Here is a 19,359-nt window from a genome sequence, read left to right as displayed (position 1 = left end):
AGTTTACACTCTCTTCCGTTCACTTACCACAGCTGCTATTTGTACTTGCAGTCAAAATAGTGTTGTTTTGATATGTGTTTTGGCCATTTTAAATGCATCATTAATAATATTCATTGATCCTTCATTGGGAGAAAGAATAATAGATAATAAACTTTAATTCCTAATCACAGTTACAAATAAGTGAACTTTGAAAGACTCCACTGGAGGAATGTTGAGTAGACTTTCTCTATTTCAAAACACTTTCAGTGAAGTGAAATGTGTTTGTTTATTGGCAGGCGTCCTGGTTTCAATCAGATGGTCAACAAGTTAACCGTCCATGAAGTTTATATCGGAGATAAAGCTAATGTGTGAGAAAGATCTTGTATTTGAATACAAACAGAAATATACTCTTGTTAAAAGAGATACTTCTATTATCATAAGTTCATTCGTTTTCTTTGCCATAGTGATATTTCTATTTCACGACTGCCTCTGTCTATCAGCAGTCTGGCCCTGTGCTGAGAGGGCAGGACCATGTCAAAGTCCACGTGCACCGCTTTGAAGGGGCGGGGTTCCGCCCTCGCAGCTTGCCCGCTGATCACATGCAGGAAGCGTGGTGTTTGTAATTGCTGCGCAACAAGCGGCGCATGGATGCCAGTTGCCAGAGTGACGTTTGATACTACCGGCTGTACATGACACTGTATCATGACGCGTTTTCTCTCCAAACTGCTGTCAATATTCACTTCAATCAGGCGGAGCGGAGACACACAGGTTATTCTGAGAGGGATGGGAAAGAGTCTCTTTCATCAGCTCCAGCAGACTGCTCACAAATGCACTCCGCTCCTCCCACAGGATGATGATGATGATGATGATGATGATGGTGGTGGTGATGATGATGATGATGGTGATGGTGATGATGAAATAATGAAGTATCTGACTATCCTTGTTTGAATTCCTCGACATTGAAGTTGTGTTATGGTCGGGAGCAGACTGCTATAAGCTGCAGCCAGGAAGAGCTTCCACAGTGAAAGAATTCACAACAAATCATTTCCTGTAGCACAACACTTTTGACAGCAAACTCACAAACATAGGTGTTATTGATGATGATACACGATGGGAAATATGCTGATGAGGATGAAAGTGGCCATATTTAGCTAAATAAAATAACAACCCCGGGAACCACTGCTTTCATATAAATTAATTATTGTCACTTTAACAGCCTAATAAAAGCGGTTTGGATCATGCACTGATGCAATTGCATATCATGATGATGTATTTTGACCATTTTGGCCAGTTTTCAGTTTCACATTCAGCTGCAGCCTATAGGTGGTATCGTCACATTTTGCCCAACTTGCACCTAAGATGAAACACAGATGTAGAGAAGTGTTGGACATGGTTAGACAGTAATAAAATGTTGCCAATTTCTATGTAAAACTGCGCAGGGTCGATGAGCATGGATTACTTTCAGGCCTACATCTATTCTTCGGCTATTGACAACCTCTCCCTTTTCAGTTTGCATGACTGGAGCTCTCACTAGCGCTGCTAGTGGACAATCAAACCTACACACCCACCCCTAGACACACTCGCATTTCTCATTTCTTACTTCTAGTCTAAATTAGATAGCAAGGCGTAGTGTCGGAGCTCACAGATCGCATAGAATTAGTTTGAAGTATTAGCGGTAGTTAAACAGTAAATCTGAAATTCAACATGGAGTCCCCTCCAGATCCAGCGAGCGACCCGGGCAACAGCGCCTCGGAGCCGGCTACCCCGGTCAGGGAAACCCCGGTAAACCTGGAGACGCTCCGGAAAGCGGACCATCCAGCCCCGGTTCGAAGGCAGACCTGCTCAAGCACCAACAGAGGTAAACGGACCGTGTTTCGCTTTTGACTGTGTGAGAAATCAGGACCGATCGAGGAATTTTTTAATCAAACTTCAAAAAAATGAATTAAATCGCTTCCACATAAATAACTGCACACTGTCTAAATTCATCCAACCATAGTGACACGGCTTTTTTATTTAGTACCACCGCGGCTTTTTTTTTTTTTTTTTTTTTTTTTTTGCCGTTCGCTTGTAATTAGTGCCTCGGTGTGTGTTGCTGGTGTTCAGGCTCCACTGACAGCTCAAATCATAGGGGGGTGATACGGTCACAGATGTCACATTTACTCTGATTGCAAGATAAATCAATTACCCAGCGACTTGAAATTGACCAACAGGAGCTTTTGTTCGTGGTCAAACAGGCCAACCTGCCCGCTCAGACGCGATATTGTCAAAGTGGCAAAAGTGAACTTTTGGAAACTGTGGGCTAGTTTATCGATCAGTCCACATTCTCCTTTGTAGGGACATGTCCTCCACTATCCCTGATACAGCACACAGCGCCGTCTGGCTGGATTTTTTTTTTTTCTCTCCCCCCCCCCCCTACATCTCCAGCTAACAGATTTAGGCTATTCCTGTGTGCAAAAAGACGCCCCAGCAGCTGGAATTTGTTTAGCGCCAGCTCCCAAACACTGTTGCAAGCATGAAGCTGCTGCACGGCGGCTTTTTTATGCAACTAAAACCTTCACATGATCAGACAATGAAAACAGCACAGCCCCGTGTTGTCAATTAGCCCGTCAAAAGTCTGTCTGCGTTGCTGCTGAGGACTAGTTCATTTCTTTCTTTCTTTTTTTTTCTAAAAAAACATGATTTATCCACCACGTCCCGTCCATGTTGTACAGTACAGACAGTATTTAACCACACCCCCTCTCGGCTGTCTCCAGCACAGGCTAACCGGGCTCATCCAAGTTCAAAGAAATAGTGATTTCTCTGCTGATTCTTGACAAGCTGAGTTGGCGTACACATGCCAACGAGGCAGAACGGTGTAGATGTGACAATTATTTCATTGCACTGGGTTTCTTTTTATTCATATTTTGTGTGTGTGTGCGCACCCTTCCTGTGCGCAAGGGTATATTTAGAGTGTGATATGGTGAATGTGGAATGTAAGCTGGTTATGTAACAGGTTTAGCCATAAACAGACGCGCAACTGAGAGCAGAAATCACCATCGCGGATCTTTCCCACTTTATCCAAGAGTTCACCCCACTCCCCACGATCACCACGGTTGTTCAATTAAAAAGAATCATTGCACTTCAGCGGGTATTTATACACCACCGAAGGGAAACTGTGTGACTTTGTGGGCTGGCACAGCACTGAGCACTTATGTAATCGCGGGGCAAAGACAGGTAGTTGGGAGGCTTCGTGGATTGATTTCTTTTTTCACAAGTCTGACTTTGAGACACTCCTAACCTGCTGACCCATATTCACCCCACCCTTTTATTCACAGGATTAAAGTGCGTCTGGGAAAGAGAAAGACAGGAAAAAGAACGCCTTTGGTCTGTTATGTAATGCTGAATGGGTGAAAAAAAACATGTTCAGTGGGACAACCTCTGCAGCTTTAGAGGAGTTTCCTTGCAGTGAAACTTTATTTTGACCTTTTTTGTTGTTGTTGCAATAATAAGTATGATTGTTAGAGCTTGTTAGTTGAGGAAGGCTTGAAGAAAAGTTTTGAGAACTTTTAAAAAACGTACTGCTTCCCGGGATGTGTCTGAAATTGGTTATGATTAAATCCGTAAGTTAAATTATTCTCTCATTTTAAATGTGGAGTTTAAATTTAAATGTGTACGACAGGCTTTCACCTAGTGTATTCCATCACAGAGGCAGATGCCTGCCGAATCATCAAAAGACTGAGGTCATGAGGCAACTCACTTTTATTTTATCTTTCAGAATAATTTAATTGTCACCTGTAGCTTTCATATACAGTTACACGGAGTAAAGGAAATCTAATCTGCCGTCTAAAACGCTGGAGTGTGCTTACAAGGCATTCTAATACTGCAACAGTTGGCCTATATTTGTTTCAAAATAAACGTTATCAGGCTCATATAGCAGATAATTTATAAATGTAATAATATGGAAATATTCAGAGCATCCACGACACCGGAGAGCAGAAGAAAAGTTCGCTTTCATGAAGATACGATGGCTTAATGGCTTTATTTGATAAAGCGTTCATGTAAAACTTCAAGTGTTCCATTAAGTAGTAACTCCAGCTGGTTTATTGTGATGACACAGTTCAGCACAAGATTGTTCAAAGAATAAAATTATAACAAAAAAAAAAAAAACGGTTTAATGATTCATGGTTGGTGTCACAGACCTGTAAAACATTTTTTTAGGATTACGGTTCTACTCTCAGACTCGGATGTTTCAAGCCAACCAGTGTCTGAAAGGTGGCAGCCACTTTCTCAAGCGCAGTTTTCCCTCCTCACAGCGGCTGCATTAGACTTTCTGAGGATGCACATTTCTTATCCTGCATGCAGAGCGTTTACTGTTTTAACCCTGAGTGCTAATACCTTTTAAGTAGAAAAAGCTTACTTCAGCAGAAGCGCTGCTGTAAGACTTGAGTGGGTCAGAGAACAGGCCTTGGAGGGCTGTGGATATCATTACTGGAAAGAAGAAAGGGTGTTATTTTCATATTGCAAGATCCCTCAGTTCGCAAATTTGGAAACAATCAATATTAATGGCTTGGTTATGTAAGGTGATGGTCTCTGCAGAGGCTCCAAACCTCACAGTTACACAGGGAAGCTCGGAAGCTGCAGATCTGATAAGAGCTCCGGTGTCCTGGATCCTCTGTTAACATGACTTTGTTTGAGTGTCAAATCTGTGTGTGTGTGTGTGTGTGTGTGTGCGTGAGAGAGAGAGATGTGTGTGTCATTGTACTGTAGTGGGAGACTTCACTGAGTGACACTACACTTGTCCTGTTATAAGATACAAATGCTTGGTGGTTGTCGTCAGTAACATTAAGTTGCTTTTTAAAACTGTGAAAGTTGTCACCTGGTCAGGTGTGACGTGTCCTATTAGTTTGTGGCATATCTAAGGTCCTTCTCTTTTGATCCTTACACACTAAATACCAGCTCTCATCCTATCGTGTCACAACATTTAGTCGTATTGTAGATTGTCCCATCATGCATCTTTTGGTACCATTTTCAAGAGATGAAAAAAAATAAAGCAGTTTTAAATGTTGATTTCCTCGTAGGAAACAAATTTCACCTGACGCTGCACTTTCAGCGGCCGATCCAAACTAAAAAGGCAGAGTATAAAAATATTCAGTCTTAATGAACACGTAACCAGACTTTCATCCGGCAAGTTTTATTTTTGGATGGCGAAATGAGAGCTCTCGGCTGGAGTGGCAGCATTTATTCAGTTGTTGTTAACACAAGACGGATGAGGTGCAGGGACGCGGAGGCTTTTAAAAAAAGGTTTTACACACAGTCTGAGAAAGCCGGGTGTTGGCATGGGGCTCGCATGCGACTCGAGTGGACAGCGACATTATTGAGGCTGTGGCATTCTCGAATTCAATGAGTTAGGGCTCCCTGTCCGCTGGAGAGCAGGAAGATACAGGTGTAGGCTTATAGCTGAGCCTTCAGCTCGGACAGATCCGGGAGAGGAACTCCAATAAGTGTCTCTTTTTTTTTTTTTTCTGGCTGGCTGCCAATAACATAATATCGAGTTTCAGCACTCCTGTGTTTTCAGTTCTTAAATGTATAGTGATATCCTGAACTCTTTTACTGGCACCTGTCACACAGTTAACATAAAGTTCAGTATTTGATCATTAAGTTCTCCTCTGCCCAACAGAACAAAACATCAGTCAGTTTATCTGAAAAGATAACAGTATTTCTTCAACTCGACATCTGCTCTGAGTTTAGACTTTGGCACCACGACTTATAAAAAAAAAAAAAAAAAAAAGCTCTTCTGTTCTTATGAGCCTCAAAGGTCAAATTTCATTTGAGCGGCAAAATGCTTATCTAAGGAGGATGTACCTGTGAATGTCAACACAACACCGGGATTAGTAGTTAAACGAGCACTGATTGAGATTTTGTACTGGCAGGTGGGAGGCACTTTTCTTTCTCGCTGTCGGGTCAAAATAAGAAATCAAATCAAAAAATCAAATTCTCCTGCTTATTTGTAAAGTCATGCAGATGACTTTCCAATGAAATAATCAATCAGGCAAACGTGTGAATGTGAAAGATATGAAAATTCATTTTTTGGATATTTTTATATCATAATCCACTTCTTGTTTGAAAGTTGTTTTTTTTTTGCTGGAGCAGCATTGTGTGTGTGTGTGTGTCTGTGTGTGTGTCTGTGTGTGTGTGTAAAAGAATTCTGTTCAAATGTGATCTTTGATTCTCTTTATAGAAACTTTGTTTACATTTCCTAAAATGGCTTTTACTTTTTAAACCTATTGTACTTATTCAAATATTTAAATGAAGTCCCTCCTTGTTTTAAATCCAGACCTAACATCTTGCTTTGTGGGAAAACACATTGGACTTAAAGGAATTTTATGAGACCTTGTAAAGTAAATATTTTTGGTACATTTTATGTTATAAATGGCCGACATTCGAATGTTTTGAGCTCCGCTGGCCAGAGTGAGAGGCTGAAAGGCGACTGTCTGTTTCTTGGTCAGGCGGTTCTAACCACTTTGGTTGAGTTTGATGTAGCAGTGCAGCCTATAGGGCAAGCTAGCTGGCTTTTATGATTATTATTATTTATTTAATGCATTAAATCTTTTGTATTTTTAACGTGAATGGTTTGGAAATCTTGCAATAATTCTGTCATGATATAGAGTGGAGTTCTGTATTTGGTGGGAGGGAAGCTGCATGGACGGTCTCCTGTGGCTTTTATTGTAGGAAGTTGCTTTGTAGATGCACCGTTGGTCCTTTCACTGCCAGTGAACATTTACACACCGACAGGACGTTGCTAGCTGTTGGCGGTTCGCACTGGAGCCATGATTCTGTCTATATGCCTAAACATCTGGGCCAGTAGTTCCAATGTCAACCGAGCTGAAATCTTGATGTATTTATATCAAGTTTATGCAACTGTGTTTTCCTCAGTTGTATTTATGATAAATGAAAACTTCATTTACTAAGGTTTAAGTAATTTGAGTCCATGTGCTTTCAATCAGTGCTGGATTTATGTGTAAAGTTCAGTGGTTGTACAAGTTGTCAGTTGGTGCTATTATAAAACTATTTGTTACGCAGCGCAGCTCACACTGTAGCTGCAGAACAAAATGTGATGGAATGTGAAAAACGAACAGCTAAACTGAAACACTACCACAGAAATGCAAATGTTCTAGTGTAGCTGCATGTTTCTGTAATTAGTTATTAGATTTATTGGCTGTAAATCGGAGGCAGTTCAGTGCGAGTCCTAACAGGCTATGTTAATTTAAAGAAAAAAAAGTTTAGAAATGTCAAACTTAACTTAGACCAAATACGAAAGTTTCTGCCTTGCGGGACAGTTTATTTTGGAGTTTGAATCATCAGTGGCTTAACTGGGGCTGGCGAGGAAGTTTCAGCTGGTGACAGACACCAGATTTGATGTGAAATCTCCAGTGGTGAATGATAGCTCAGATCTATGGCCCATTTACAGAAGTTTGTATCTTAGATAGAAAAGTCTGAATAGTAATGACCGGAAATACTCCAGATGCATTATTGGAGGGCGTTAAAGGAGTCTAAATTTAATGCGGCACACTGTGACCCAAGTACTGGTGCCGCTTGGCTCCGTGCTGCTCTGTGCCTCTCTGATATGACATGGGCCCCTTAGCAGAGGCCTGGAGGGAAGGAGGTGGTGCGAGGGGTCTAAAGGATCACTCGGAGGAGTTTTTATGTCACATCTATGGCCAAGCCTTTCACATCTCCACCAGTGCGGAGGGCGCAAAGCTCCCGAGCAGGTAGGTAAACCCCTCACAGTGAAAATCCCAGCGCTCAGTCAGGAACTTTGACCAGCAGTATCTATCAAACTATCACCCCTTTGCCTTTTGAACAAAATCATTCTGGAGACGTTCCCTACGTTCACGCTGCTTCATGTCGTGAGCGTCAAGTCATGTGAACCTAAAGCCGTCGTCTGCACACTCGAGAGAAGAAAATATATATATATTTTTTTTTACCACAGAGCTTTCACCGCTCCCCGCACGCCGCAGAGCACTGACATGTGGTGAACACTTGAGAGAAAAATCAGGATGATCTCCCGGCCGCGGAGGTTTTCCCTCAGACGCTATGTGCATGCGCGCGCTTTAAAACAGGAAGAGGTAACGTCGTAAAATCCAAAGCGTGTTATTCAAAGAGCACACCTCAAGAGCCTCTTAACCATTATTTATCTTGCTTTCCGTAGGTTAAACGGCCCTCATGGCAGCTCAGTTTTAAGGACTCTGTTGAGTAGTGGGATACGACATTAGATGAAAGATGAAAATGGAAATATCTGTTGCATTTTGTAGCCCATCTCGCATAGATGGAGAACTGCAGCAAGGCAGAAGCATCCATGTGCCTTCTCCTTTGGTTAAATGTAATTTAACAACGACTGCATTTAAATATCCTCAGGATGGATTTGATAGAACTAGAATAGTCTAGACTAGAGAAGGTGGAAACTGTTGGTCTTGTTTCAAACACATTAGTCTGGGGAATGTGTGTTTTTACTTTTTGTAAGTCTCGGCATCATTATTTCACTGTAGGTGAAGTTACTGTTTTTCATTTGCACAAATCCATCTTCAAATTTCATAAACTCAAATAAAAACAGAGTTGCAGGAGCAAAGCTTTATTTCTTTTTTCTCCAAGTGTATCAACTTTGTTTTTCCTTGACTCAGTCACATGGGGTAAGGTAACAATATTGAGGAAGGCAAAGCACACATATCGCATCCTCCGCTGTCATTTTCGCTACATCAGAACTGTTAAGAGTATCACTTAACAAAGTTTATGTCACCTGAAATAAACAAAAAACTTTTGGAGACATGGGAGATAAAGCAACTTGAAAATCAGTGTCATTTCTGTTGGCTTGATTATTTATATTGGAATAACAAGCGCAACTTAATCTCATAAATAAAAAAGGGAGAGATACAGATCCGTCCCCTCCAGGTACTGCCACCACTTAATCGAATTAGCTCCACTCTCAGGCTTGACGGGCTCTTCAAACACCCCTGGTGACTTCTGAGTGCCGATTACAATCAGCTACTATTTTCAGCCTTTGATTAAAATCTGGTGAGGTTGGACAGAATTTTTTTGAGCGCAGAAGCAACTAATTATTAACATCGCAGCCCATCTCTATCTTTTTTTTTTTTTTTTTGCCAGCTACAGAGGGCCAGTGGGCTGGAGTAGTTAAACAATACCCATAAGTATTAATCATGTTGAATCACTGTGTGAAACTGTTAGCTTGATCTTACTGAAACCTCTCATACGAGTCAGTGCGTTGTCCAAACAGATATTTTTACTGATCTTTGTGTCATATTAAGCAAATCTGAGTGTAGAATATTTGCGGAATCAAACAGGCCATTTGTATTTGTTTCATATTGTAACATTTTGTGTGTTTCTGGTGAATTGTAACACTATAATCTTCGTTAAATAATCTAGTTGTTCATGCAGATTTTCCTCATGCGGCACACAACAATAATGAACACAAGTCTTTACACGTCAAATAATAGAAGATGATCACAATTGTTCATGCCTCACACAGTATGTCACAGAATCATTGTAATGTGCCTGTCAAAGACAATTCTGCTCTTTTGTTACTTTCAAAAGGCAGCTTTTGAATATGAATAAGTCACTAATGAATATTTGGTTCTTGCGTGTGTCTGTGGATTGATTGCTTCAGGAGGCGTACGAAGAGTGTGGCACGATGGGGCTCAATCAATGCAGCGATGCCGCTGCGCTGCTTTCTGACAGTGATTGAAAGACGGTCACTCTTCACCATGTATGATACACGAATCCCGCTCTCATTCACTGTGACAAATATCATCTGTCTGATCAATCAATATTTGCAGCTTTATTTTACTAATGCAGTGCTTAAGAGGCAATAATTAACACCATGCTGGGTTGTTAAAAGCCTATTTTTATGTGACAGACAGAAATAGACATACAGAAATAGGAAGATGGAAGCCTTCGGTTGATGTTGATAGTGGCATATTGTGCAGACGTGCCTTATAGGCTGCACCGTGAACTCATCAAGAACTTGAGATTTACTCATCGCACATTGATTCCTGTTGCTTTCAAGTTATGTGAATGTCCAAAACTTTTAGCAGTTTTTTTTTGTTTTGTTTTGTTGAATATTAAATATTTTTATTCAGCCTTTGTTGAGGTTGTAAGTTAGTTTGCGCAAATGAAATATCGTATGAAAAGGTTTAACTGAGGGAATATTCATTCGATGTCATCCTGTGTTAAACAAGTGTGGCTTGTGATGCTCATTAATTTCTGCTTGCTCCACTTGTGGTGTTTGGGCTCTCTTCGCTGGCTCGGTGCCACAGTGTCTTCTGAAAGAGCCACTTCATCTCTGTCAGGGGCAGGTGGAAATTTGCTGCACACTTCTAATTGGACAAAGTGCCTTTCAAACTCTGAGCCATCATACACAGATCGCATTATCATACAGACCAGGTGTCAACAGAGGTTTTTTCACCTCCCTCTTCCCCTACTGCTCTCTTCTGCATCTTTTGGTCTGACTCTCCCTGTGCTGTGTTGCTTTTTAAACTCGATGCCGCCTACTGGCCCGAGGCATGATAAGCCTTGTCGTACAGATTAATTACAAGAAAGTGGGATTTATTTGTATACTGTAGAGCAACATTCAGACAAAAGACATTTTCTGAAACCTCAAAATTAAGAACTTCAAGCAGGTCCTTCCTGAGTTTAAATAGCAATAGCCTGGTCATCTTTAGTCTCCAGTACAGAAACACTTGCACCAGTCAGAGGGAGAATCTGAGGCTGCAGTCTGGATCACATGGGGGCTTTCAGGTCTGCAGTGTAGCTCAGGGCCAGACCTCCCTGCGCTTGTAAAAGTAATCGTTGAAATCTTCTGATCAATTCTTAATCCATCAGGTAACCAGTGGAGAGAGCAGCAGGTTGTGATGCGATGTTATTTTGTCTGTCTGAATCGGTTAAAAGCATAACTGCTGAATTTTGAATGAGCCAGGGAATTGAAACAGACTTGTGATTGATGTCAGAAAAAAGTTGTCCAAATAAACGGTGAGATAAAAGACTTTCTATTTGTATCATTACAGATTAATTATAGAAAAAGCTCAAGTGCTGAAAAATGAAGTAATGTTTTAGATTCCTTTTTTTTTTATTTTTATTCTGGACAGTTTACAGCGAAGAAAAACTTTAATCAGATAGTCTTTTGTCAAATCTTCCAGACCCTTAACGCAAACATAAACAGATGCATTGAGTGCAGATGTCTTTTTTAAGTTGCTGGCCTTCAAGGTTTCAGTACATTTGTGTATTGTCAGCGCAGTTGTTGAAGGAAATATTTTCTTCTCTGTTGATATGAAACGTGGGAGCATGTAAATGGAAAATAAAATGGGCCATAAAATTGAATATTGAGGAGGAGCGCAGGTAATGTGTGTTGAAAGATGGGACATGAGTGTGTTAGAGGTTTGATACAAGCTGAACCGATAAAACAAGGTGTTGTGTTTTTTGACGTGACCCAGTCCTTGAGTCAGTCAGTTCTGCTGCGTTCATTGTCTGCAGCCTGCAGTAAATCTACAAGGATGAACATTGAAATTGGACCTGATTTTTTTTTTTTGTTGAACAAAGCTTATTGGTTACTTTAATGAGGACGACGTTACTACATACGGTGCATTTTATTTCGCTGCATAAAAGCTGTTAACAACTTTGCACCTGGATCTTCGCTGCTCTGGCTCTACTTAGCAAAGGAGCACTGATGAGAAAGCAAAACATGAGGAGAAAGAACCACGGCATCTCCTTTTATCACAGTATCCTTTGATAGTTGAAAGGCTTAACCAGTTGCATATAGTGATAAATACATTATCACTTCTGTCTACACACATCGGGCAAACATGGCAACATTTTGGCGCACTCTATTGCTTATCTTGTCTGCATGTCATCAGCGCAGATGTATTACCCTGTGCTGATTTGATTCTGGGCAAAGGAGAGTGGACAGGAGAGATTGATGGTGGTGTCCCCAGTCAGACAGATAACACCTGATTCTGCCTGCAGGGGGTTGGTCTAGCACACTCCTCCCCCTGCACCTCAGATGCGTCGAAGGCTGTGCTGAGGAGGTGAACCGTTCCTTCACTCAATGCAAATTCGGGGGCCACATTCAGAGGCGATCCCAGGACGATTGAGCCAACGTGGCCCCGAGCGCTCCGCACCACATGATCCATGCATCAGCCACACCTGGGAGAAATCCACACAGGCATGGGGGGGGGGGGGCCATTTGTTTAACACAGGTGCATCATGTATCTCGATGCACACACGGTTGAAAGCATGCCCGGAGACACACGCATGCCCGATTGCACACATACACAGGGATGCACAAGTGTTAATGAAATGCTGTCTGCGCACAGTGAATTGTAAAACTGTCTGTAGTGCAGCACCTTTCCTTATGACCTGTTATTTCTGTCACTTTGTGTACTGTAATAAAACTGTTTTTCAAAGAGTGTGTACTTGAAGACACACTACTCAAAGGCGTGCGGGGAGGAATGAAAGATAGCTGCTGTTTTCTGAAGCTGCTACTAACACATGCTTCATATTTTGAATAGGTTTAAATTTTTCAAACTGCTGCTCCTAGGATTTCTTTCTTCCCAATGATCAAGAGGTTAGCCAACTGACAGAAAATGAATGAAAAACAATAGAGTGCTGCAGGAATGAATCCTAAAAGCTGGGAATTCATTAGCATTTTTAGCACTTCTGGTTCCCTCGTCCTGAGAGTCTATAGGTTTTTAGTTAGATGCCTGAAATAATGTCTGTGTTTACACAAGCTCAACTCATTTTCAAGTTTTATTCTACAACATAAAATACGTCAGTAAATACCCCAGTTGTGATTTCTTTAAGCTTTTACGTCTTTTAAGAAAAGGCTGGTTGCTAACACGTGGCTAAATGAGACTACAGAGTTTGTCGGGGACATTAAATGTCATCACGCCGAACATGAAAACCCTTCTACTCGCCAGTCCACCTTTACAGTCTTTCTGTGTTTATACCTGCGCTTTTGCAAACTAAAGAGGTAAGAGCTCAATCAAACTACAAGTTGGAAGCCTTGGAGCTGTGATGCTGAAGTCATGTGACTGTGGTGTAGTTGATTTATAGCCTAACATTAGCTTTTTACTTCTGGCAATTGTATTTATGCCTCAAAAATCACAAAGTGTTGTTCATTTGTGAGGATTGTCGATCTGAACAAAACTTGTAAGTATTATAAACCTCTGTTTGTCACAGATCTTATTTTCTGCAGTAATCAAAAAGCCCATGTAGAAATCACATTGGCCCATTTTGTGGAGGGAACCAGGCTGATGCTAACTTCTGGGTATGCTTCAAAAATGCATCATCCCTGCGGCGCTCTGTTTGATGACCAGTTAATCATTTTAGTCTTCTATCAAGCAGAAATGCCAAACAGTCTCAGGTGTTGCCTGCTGTTGTCATCTGTTCTTTAATCACTTTAAATTGTACTCGTTGGACTTGTTGGTCAGACAACAATGCTACTTGAAGATATTAGCCAAGGCTCAGGGAAAACTGTAAGGGCCTCTTCACACTATTTTCAAACATTTAGATGCTACAATATTACTCCGTTAACAGAAAAATAAATCAAAAGATCAAGCTCTTGTTTGAAGTGTGGAATATTGGCATCATGATTGATTGTTCCCTGCTCAGACTGCACCATATGGAAAAGGAAGGCATTTATAAAACATACTCTGCTTTTTGCACTTAAAAATAAAATAAAAAAACTCTCCTTTGATGTAGTTACATCATTTGTTATAATTTACCAACCATCAGTAACATCTGAGTGTCTTATGATCCTCATGAATCAAAAGTACGCTGCTACATCCTCAGACAGACATACAGAGTAGCAAAAACAAATTTTCTTTTTTTATTCAATAACAAGGTGTGCAGCACAGGTTCTCAGTGTGTGAAGCAGATGGTGAAAGGCTAGTGTATAATAGATCTCAATATTAACTGCAGCACATGCTGGGCGTGTTGGTGGATGGCACACAGCAGAGTAAAAGAGAAGCAATGACCTTCTGTCCCATCATTTACCCCCTTGTGCCCGCCGTCCCGCTCTCAAATTACTTTGTTTTAGCCAATTAAAGCAGCCGGCTGAGCATCAAGCAGGCTGCCATTTTTCGCTCACCTGGACCCATGTGACATTATCGCTCTGTCATCGGGAGAGATGGCCGTGAGTGGGAATCTCCGGCATGGCACCGTGCCACCCTTAGACCCCACTGTGTTCACTGAGATTAATGCAACGACTCTCCCTCCAACTCGCAAGAATCTCACTCAGCTCTCTCACCTGTTCTCGGTGGTAGCGCCGCACACGGCTCCCTCACCGTGTGAAGCGATGAGCGACCGACTGTTGTGGTTATACCACGTACCAAAAGCAGACTAGAGATTTTCTTCTCGTGATATTTTCTGAAATACGTCTGGTACAGAAAACGATCAGTTTCTAAATGTGCTAAGAATCTATTGTCGTTAAGTTGCCTTGTCGCTGATCAAGATACCATATGCTGAGAAATGGTTCTCCATCCAAATCCTTTAATGGCCCAATAATAGAAAGAAAGACGGCAGACACAACAATACCGTGGCATGGGATGAGTGAAGGACTGGAGTATGTGGTGTTTAACTGCCATACGAGCACAGATTATGTGCTTGAAGGGGCTGAGTTGAGTGCCAGCAGTGACAGTTGGGCTGGGAATTGAGCGTGCCTGGGACGTGCGGCTTGACTCCGCTCGGCAACACCACTGGGTCCGGGGCTCATCTCTGCAGCCCTCCGCCTCCCTCCTCCCCGTAAAGGCATTGTGGCCCTGCCGTTTGCTCGGCTTCACCGGGGGAACGGACGGGCCCCTGCTCCCGCTTGATGAGCGCTCACTAATGGCTGCTTCTTTGAAAAGCTTGACGGGGACCGTTTGAGGAGGAGTGTCTTTTACTTCCCTCCAGCTTGCCTTGGCCGGGCATTCATCAGGCTGCCTGGCTTTGCTGTCCTGCCCACATGATGGTGCGCCAAGGGGCTGAAACGTCTGTCATTTGTTTTACTTTCAAATAAAAGTTGATGATTTACCAATAAAAAGTAAAAATAGTCTTTTGATGATGTCTGGAGGCATATGGAGAAAGTGTTGCAGTAGCGACATTTTCAGCACTTTGTCAGGCTAGAAATAACAAAAGACAGAGTAGATTTGTCTCTTTATTTTTTGTTTTTTTTGTGTGTATCTCCTTTGATAACAGTGTGGCCACAGTATTTTGTAAAGCGAACAAGTGAGTATAGAAAGACCGTTAGACGCTGAAATATGGACTCATACTGAAGGCTGGATTACATTCATTTCGACAAGCTTCTTTATCGTGTGATTCTGTACACTTCGTGAAATGGCTCGCCAAAATGCACTGTAATGTCATGAAAGGAAGCAGAAACAATTGCAACCCCCCCATCCGCCCTCCTCTTGTTCATTTTTTATTTAAGAAAAGGTATTTTTACTGTTCGGCTGCACAAGAAGGACGCCGGCAGCGGCAGCAGCCTTGAGAAGATGTATTCTTAACACAGCTTAGAACTGGGAGGTCTGTAAAAACAAAATAAGCAGCTGTGTTTGAAATCGGGCCCCTTGACAGTTTGCATACTTTTTACAGGCTATTAATCCTCTATAGTTCAGAAATATATACAAAAAAAAAAAAAAAAAAAGATGAGAGGAAAGCAACGACAGTCTTAGAGGGGAAGAAGAGACATCTACACTATAGATGATACCCGGACGTGATATCTGAACACTTCATTTGTACTTCTTTATGTGATGGATTAGTGAAGCCGCCAGTTATCAGTTGCTTATCTTACCGTTGACCGCCGCCCTGTCTCCTCACCCCAGAGGGAGCCGTCGCTCCTGTTGCCTTCCTCCTCACCGGCGTACCAGTCTCCACCTTCTGGAGACTCCATTAAAGAAGTTGGAGTTGTCCTTGGAAATCTCCTCCCTATAACTTCTCTTGTCTTCACTCTCCCTAGCCCCCCCCCACACACACACACACACACTCTGTTTCACGTGCACTCTTTTTTTTTTTTCCCCCACTTGAAACTAGGGCGAAGGTCAGAATGGCGAATTTGATATAAGAGCTGACGTGCTTCCGTGGAGCACCTTGTCAACTCAAAACAATAGGTTTGCAGGAGCCGTTATGCCGAATAAAGAATGTTCGCATATTCCCAGAGAAACGTCCTCCGCTAGACGCTCCCAAAAGAGATGAGAACATTTGTCTGCATACATTTTTACCGGTCAAGGCCCCGTAGAAAATGGAGTTTGAAGCAAAATGAATTCATTTAACGTGTGAGCAAATAAGTTATTTCACCTGGGAGATTGAAAAAGTCACCCAATTTGCATGTTAGGACCTTTATCCTTGTGAGTTTTGATTTGGTCATTAAATGCTCAAATGGTCTTCACTGGTCCGTTTTGTTCAGTGTTGCGTTGATGTAAATTTAAGCTCTTGTTCTAACCCAGCATATAATGTTACAGCTCTATTAGGCTGCACATAATGTGTATGAAGAAGTAACAGATGTTAGCAGTTGCATAATGGTAAGAAGAATAAAAAAAAAAAAAAAAGAAAAAAAAAAGCAGCTGGCTGTGGTTTTGTACAGCGTTGTGATAAAATAGTTTTAATTTGATATAACCTCTTTGCCCCATTGCTATCACAGAGCTGCCTCTTGGTAGGAGCTTACAAAACAGCGTCATGAAAAAGGTCAGGATGAACAGAGACAAGAGGCAGTCAGATCCAAATATGCTGACAGGTAAACTGTGCAAATATTAGTATTCGAGACAATGGTCATCTATTTTATTTCTAGACACAATTGTAAAAGCAAACTAAAAAACGAAGGAGCAGGAAATGGATGCATGGATGGATGTTAATATAACTGCTTTATTCATTTCCATTGTCAGAGATCTCTCACCAACCAGTTGTCACAGGCAGTTTCATCTCAAATTAAATTCATTTGGATATGACATTTTAATTGGAACACTCTTCCCATTAATTGAACAAATTAGAGAAAGTCTGCTGGGGGAAAGGTAATCTCTGGGAGAGATGATTTGGAATTCACAATTTAGAATTAAAAATCAGCTGCTCGGCTTTGTTTGTGTGGCAGCCAGTTTTGCGGCAGTGCGCGCAGGCAGCGCCAGCGCTCCGGGTCTCAACGGCACTCAGGGCTCACATTGTCTTCATTAAAAGCGATTAAGGAATAGGTCAATTTAGTCTGCTTGGCTGGTTGGAGCCGTGCATTTCCTCCTATGAAATGTCTTTGTCTTCATCTGCCCGGGCTCTGTGGACTCGGGCAGCCACTCGAGCAGCAAATATGATCCGTCACTATTTTATGCATGTTTACATGTCTGATTGAACATCTTAGTGAGTCATGGCAGTATCATTTAAAATGTTGTCATTCTGTTTTTATTTGGGTGTGCGCACACACGTGTTTGGGTTTTCATGCTGCTGAGTGGGTGCTGATGACTTGCTGTCTGATGATGAGCAGCGAACAGTGGTTGTTCACTCTGCAGCTTTAACTACTGTGAGCAATTAATTGCAGTTATAAAATTCGGCTTAAAATTTTTGTGGTTGATTTCAGAGACATATGTGGACAGAGAAATCAGACATGAGGTTTCTGTGGTGTTTCAGGCTGAATGGACCGTGTTTCTGTGTGGATAGATAAAGGTTTAAGTTAGAATTCATTGTTGCTGTTAGGAAGTTTAGATGCTGTGCGCGCATATGTGCGTGTGAGTGTATGTGTAACCTTGTACGCTAACTTTTGTTTAGAGTGCATCATGTGATATTGCTGGAAGTGTCCTCCAGAGAGACAATTGACACTCACAAAATACAAAATGTGCCGCAAATTTTTCATTTCATTGTGACCACCTGTCAGTCTGGCAATTTGGCCAGGTGAAAAAAAAAACAAAAACCTGATGCCAGGAGGAAACAGGTGTAGATAAATGTTGCACATATGCCATCAGATTATAAAGGAAATTGTCTATTCATCCTGCATGTGCCAGGACAAAAATTCTAACTAATCATTGTTACATTATTCTCTCATTTTCTGCAAATTGTTTTACATTATGAGACGAGACACGTGCATTATGTAATGCATGCTCCAAAAAAAGAGAGACCTCTGTTGCCGTGTTGCTAATATTTGTTTTATGACTTTGCAACAGGAGCCCTTTGAAATTTCAGCTCATTGTGTTCCCTCCAGTTCAGACTGTGTGGTTTCTCAGCTACCACACTGTTGTGTGTCAACATGCACCACGAGCACTTATGACCATTGAGGCAGATGCTGAGTGTGAACCTTGAAAATGAATGGTAGCACAGTTTTGAAACACGACACCCTTTTGTTCTTTCAAATAGAAATAATGTTCAAGTTTATAATTCTTCATCAACCCTGGCGATCTCAGTTTTTTTTTTTTTATATCAAACCCTGGAAATGTTCTTGAACTGAAATACTACTGATGCTTCCACTGTGAATGAGGTAAGAAATAAAGCAAAATAACACCATGTGATGTACTGTACTTATCATGCAAAGTGGTTGAGAGTCCTAATTGGAGCTGTCTATAGTAAAATGTGGAGAGAAAGCAGAGGATTGGGTGTAAGGAGGAAAGGGAGAGAGAGAGCCAGACAGAGGGGGCTCCTAGATAGCGGGGCCAGGGGGGAAAAAGTTCCCCCATGCTTGTCAGAGTTTGAGCAAGTTCAGAATTGATGGAGCCCACAGGCAGCTCTGCTAATTTTAGTTGAAATCACCTAAGTGGTTTGGCTAATTTATCCTGGCTCCTCGGCCTCAGCCCCTGGTTTCTGGCTCTCCCCTGCCTCCCCCTCCCTCCCAGATATATCCACAAAGCGTGAAGGTACCAGGAGGTGACAGTGGGAACAGAAGGGTATTTTGTGCCCAGCTGATTTGCGGAGCACTGGGTGGTTTCAACCTGTGTCATACGTTTGGATATTATTTGACCCTTAACGACACCCCAGGTTCAACCATCTATTTCATAATAAAAATGATTTATCCCACTCTGTATTTAATGGAAAAAGTCAAATTACATATTCATTTTAAAACACGTGAGGGGGAAAATGGATGCAGCCGCTGATTTATCTGGTGGTTCCTGATTTCCCCGTTTCGGATCTTTCTTGATAGTTATTTAGATATGAGGGTTTGAACACCAGGAGATGACAATCATTTTAACTCTTCTGGAGAGGATATAGCCAGCAAGTGTGATTTTGCGTAGTGATAGTCTGCCAGCTGGATATGCTGAACATACTGAAGCTTAACAAGCATCATTGCTGGCTTTTGAATGTTTAGCAACAAATCAGTGCGCCCCTTCCTTTGTGTTCCTTTCAACACCAATTTAAAAGAGAGTTGAGTAAAAGGGGGTTTCAAATGAAACA

General features: G+C 41.7%; 1 protein-coding gene across 1 annotated transcript in view; it reads left to right on the top strand.

Moving 5' to 3' along the window:
* The first annotated feature begins 1,515 nt into the window (after positions 1–1,515).
* Positions 1,516–19,359, top strand: part of roraa (RAR-related orphan receptor A, paralog a) — a 177,513-nt gene continuing 159,669 nt past the window's right edge. Inside the window, exon 1 of the mRNA XM_087178264.1 lies at positions 1,516–1,837. Coding sequence (XP_087034390.1) covers positions 1,684–1,837 — 154 coding nt within the window. The 5' untranslated portion in view covers positions 1,516–1,683. The remainder of the gene's footprint in view (positions 1,838–19,359) is intronic.

Source organism: Seriola lalandi, unplaced genomic scaffold (genome assembly GCF_002814215.2).
Source record: "Seriola lalandi dorsalis isolate HSWRI2012SDOR001 ecotype SW California unplaced genomic scaffold, Sedor1 jcf7180002054682, whole genome shotgun sequence".
NCBI lineage: Eukaryota > Metazoa > Chordata > Actinopteri > Carangiformes > Carangidae > Seriola > Seriola lalandi.
Note: the sequence above shows the minus strand (reverse complement) of the source record. Positions and strands in the feature narration are given on the sequence as shown.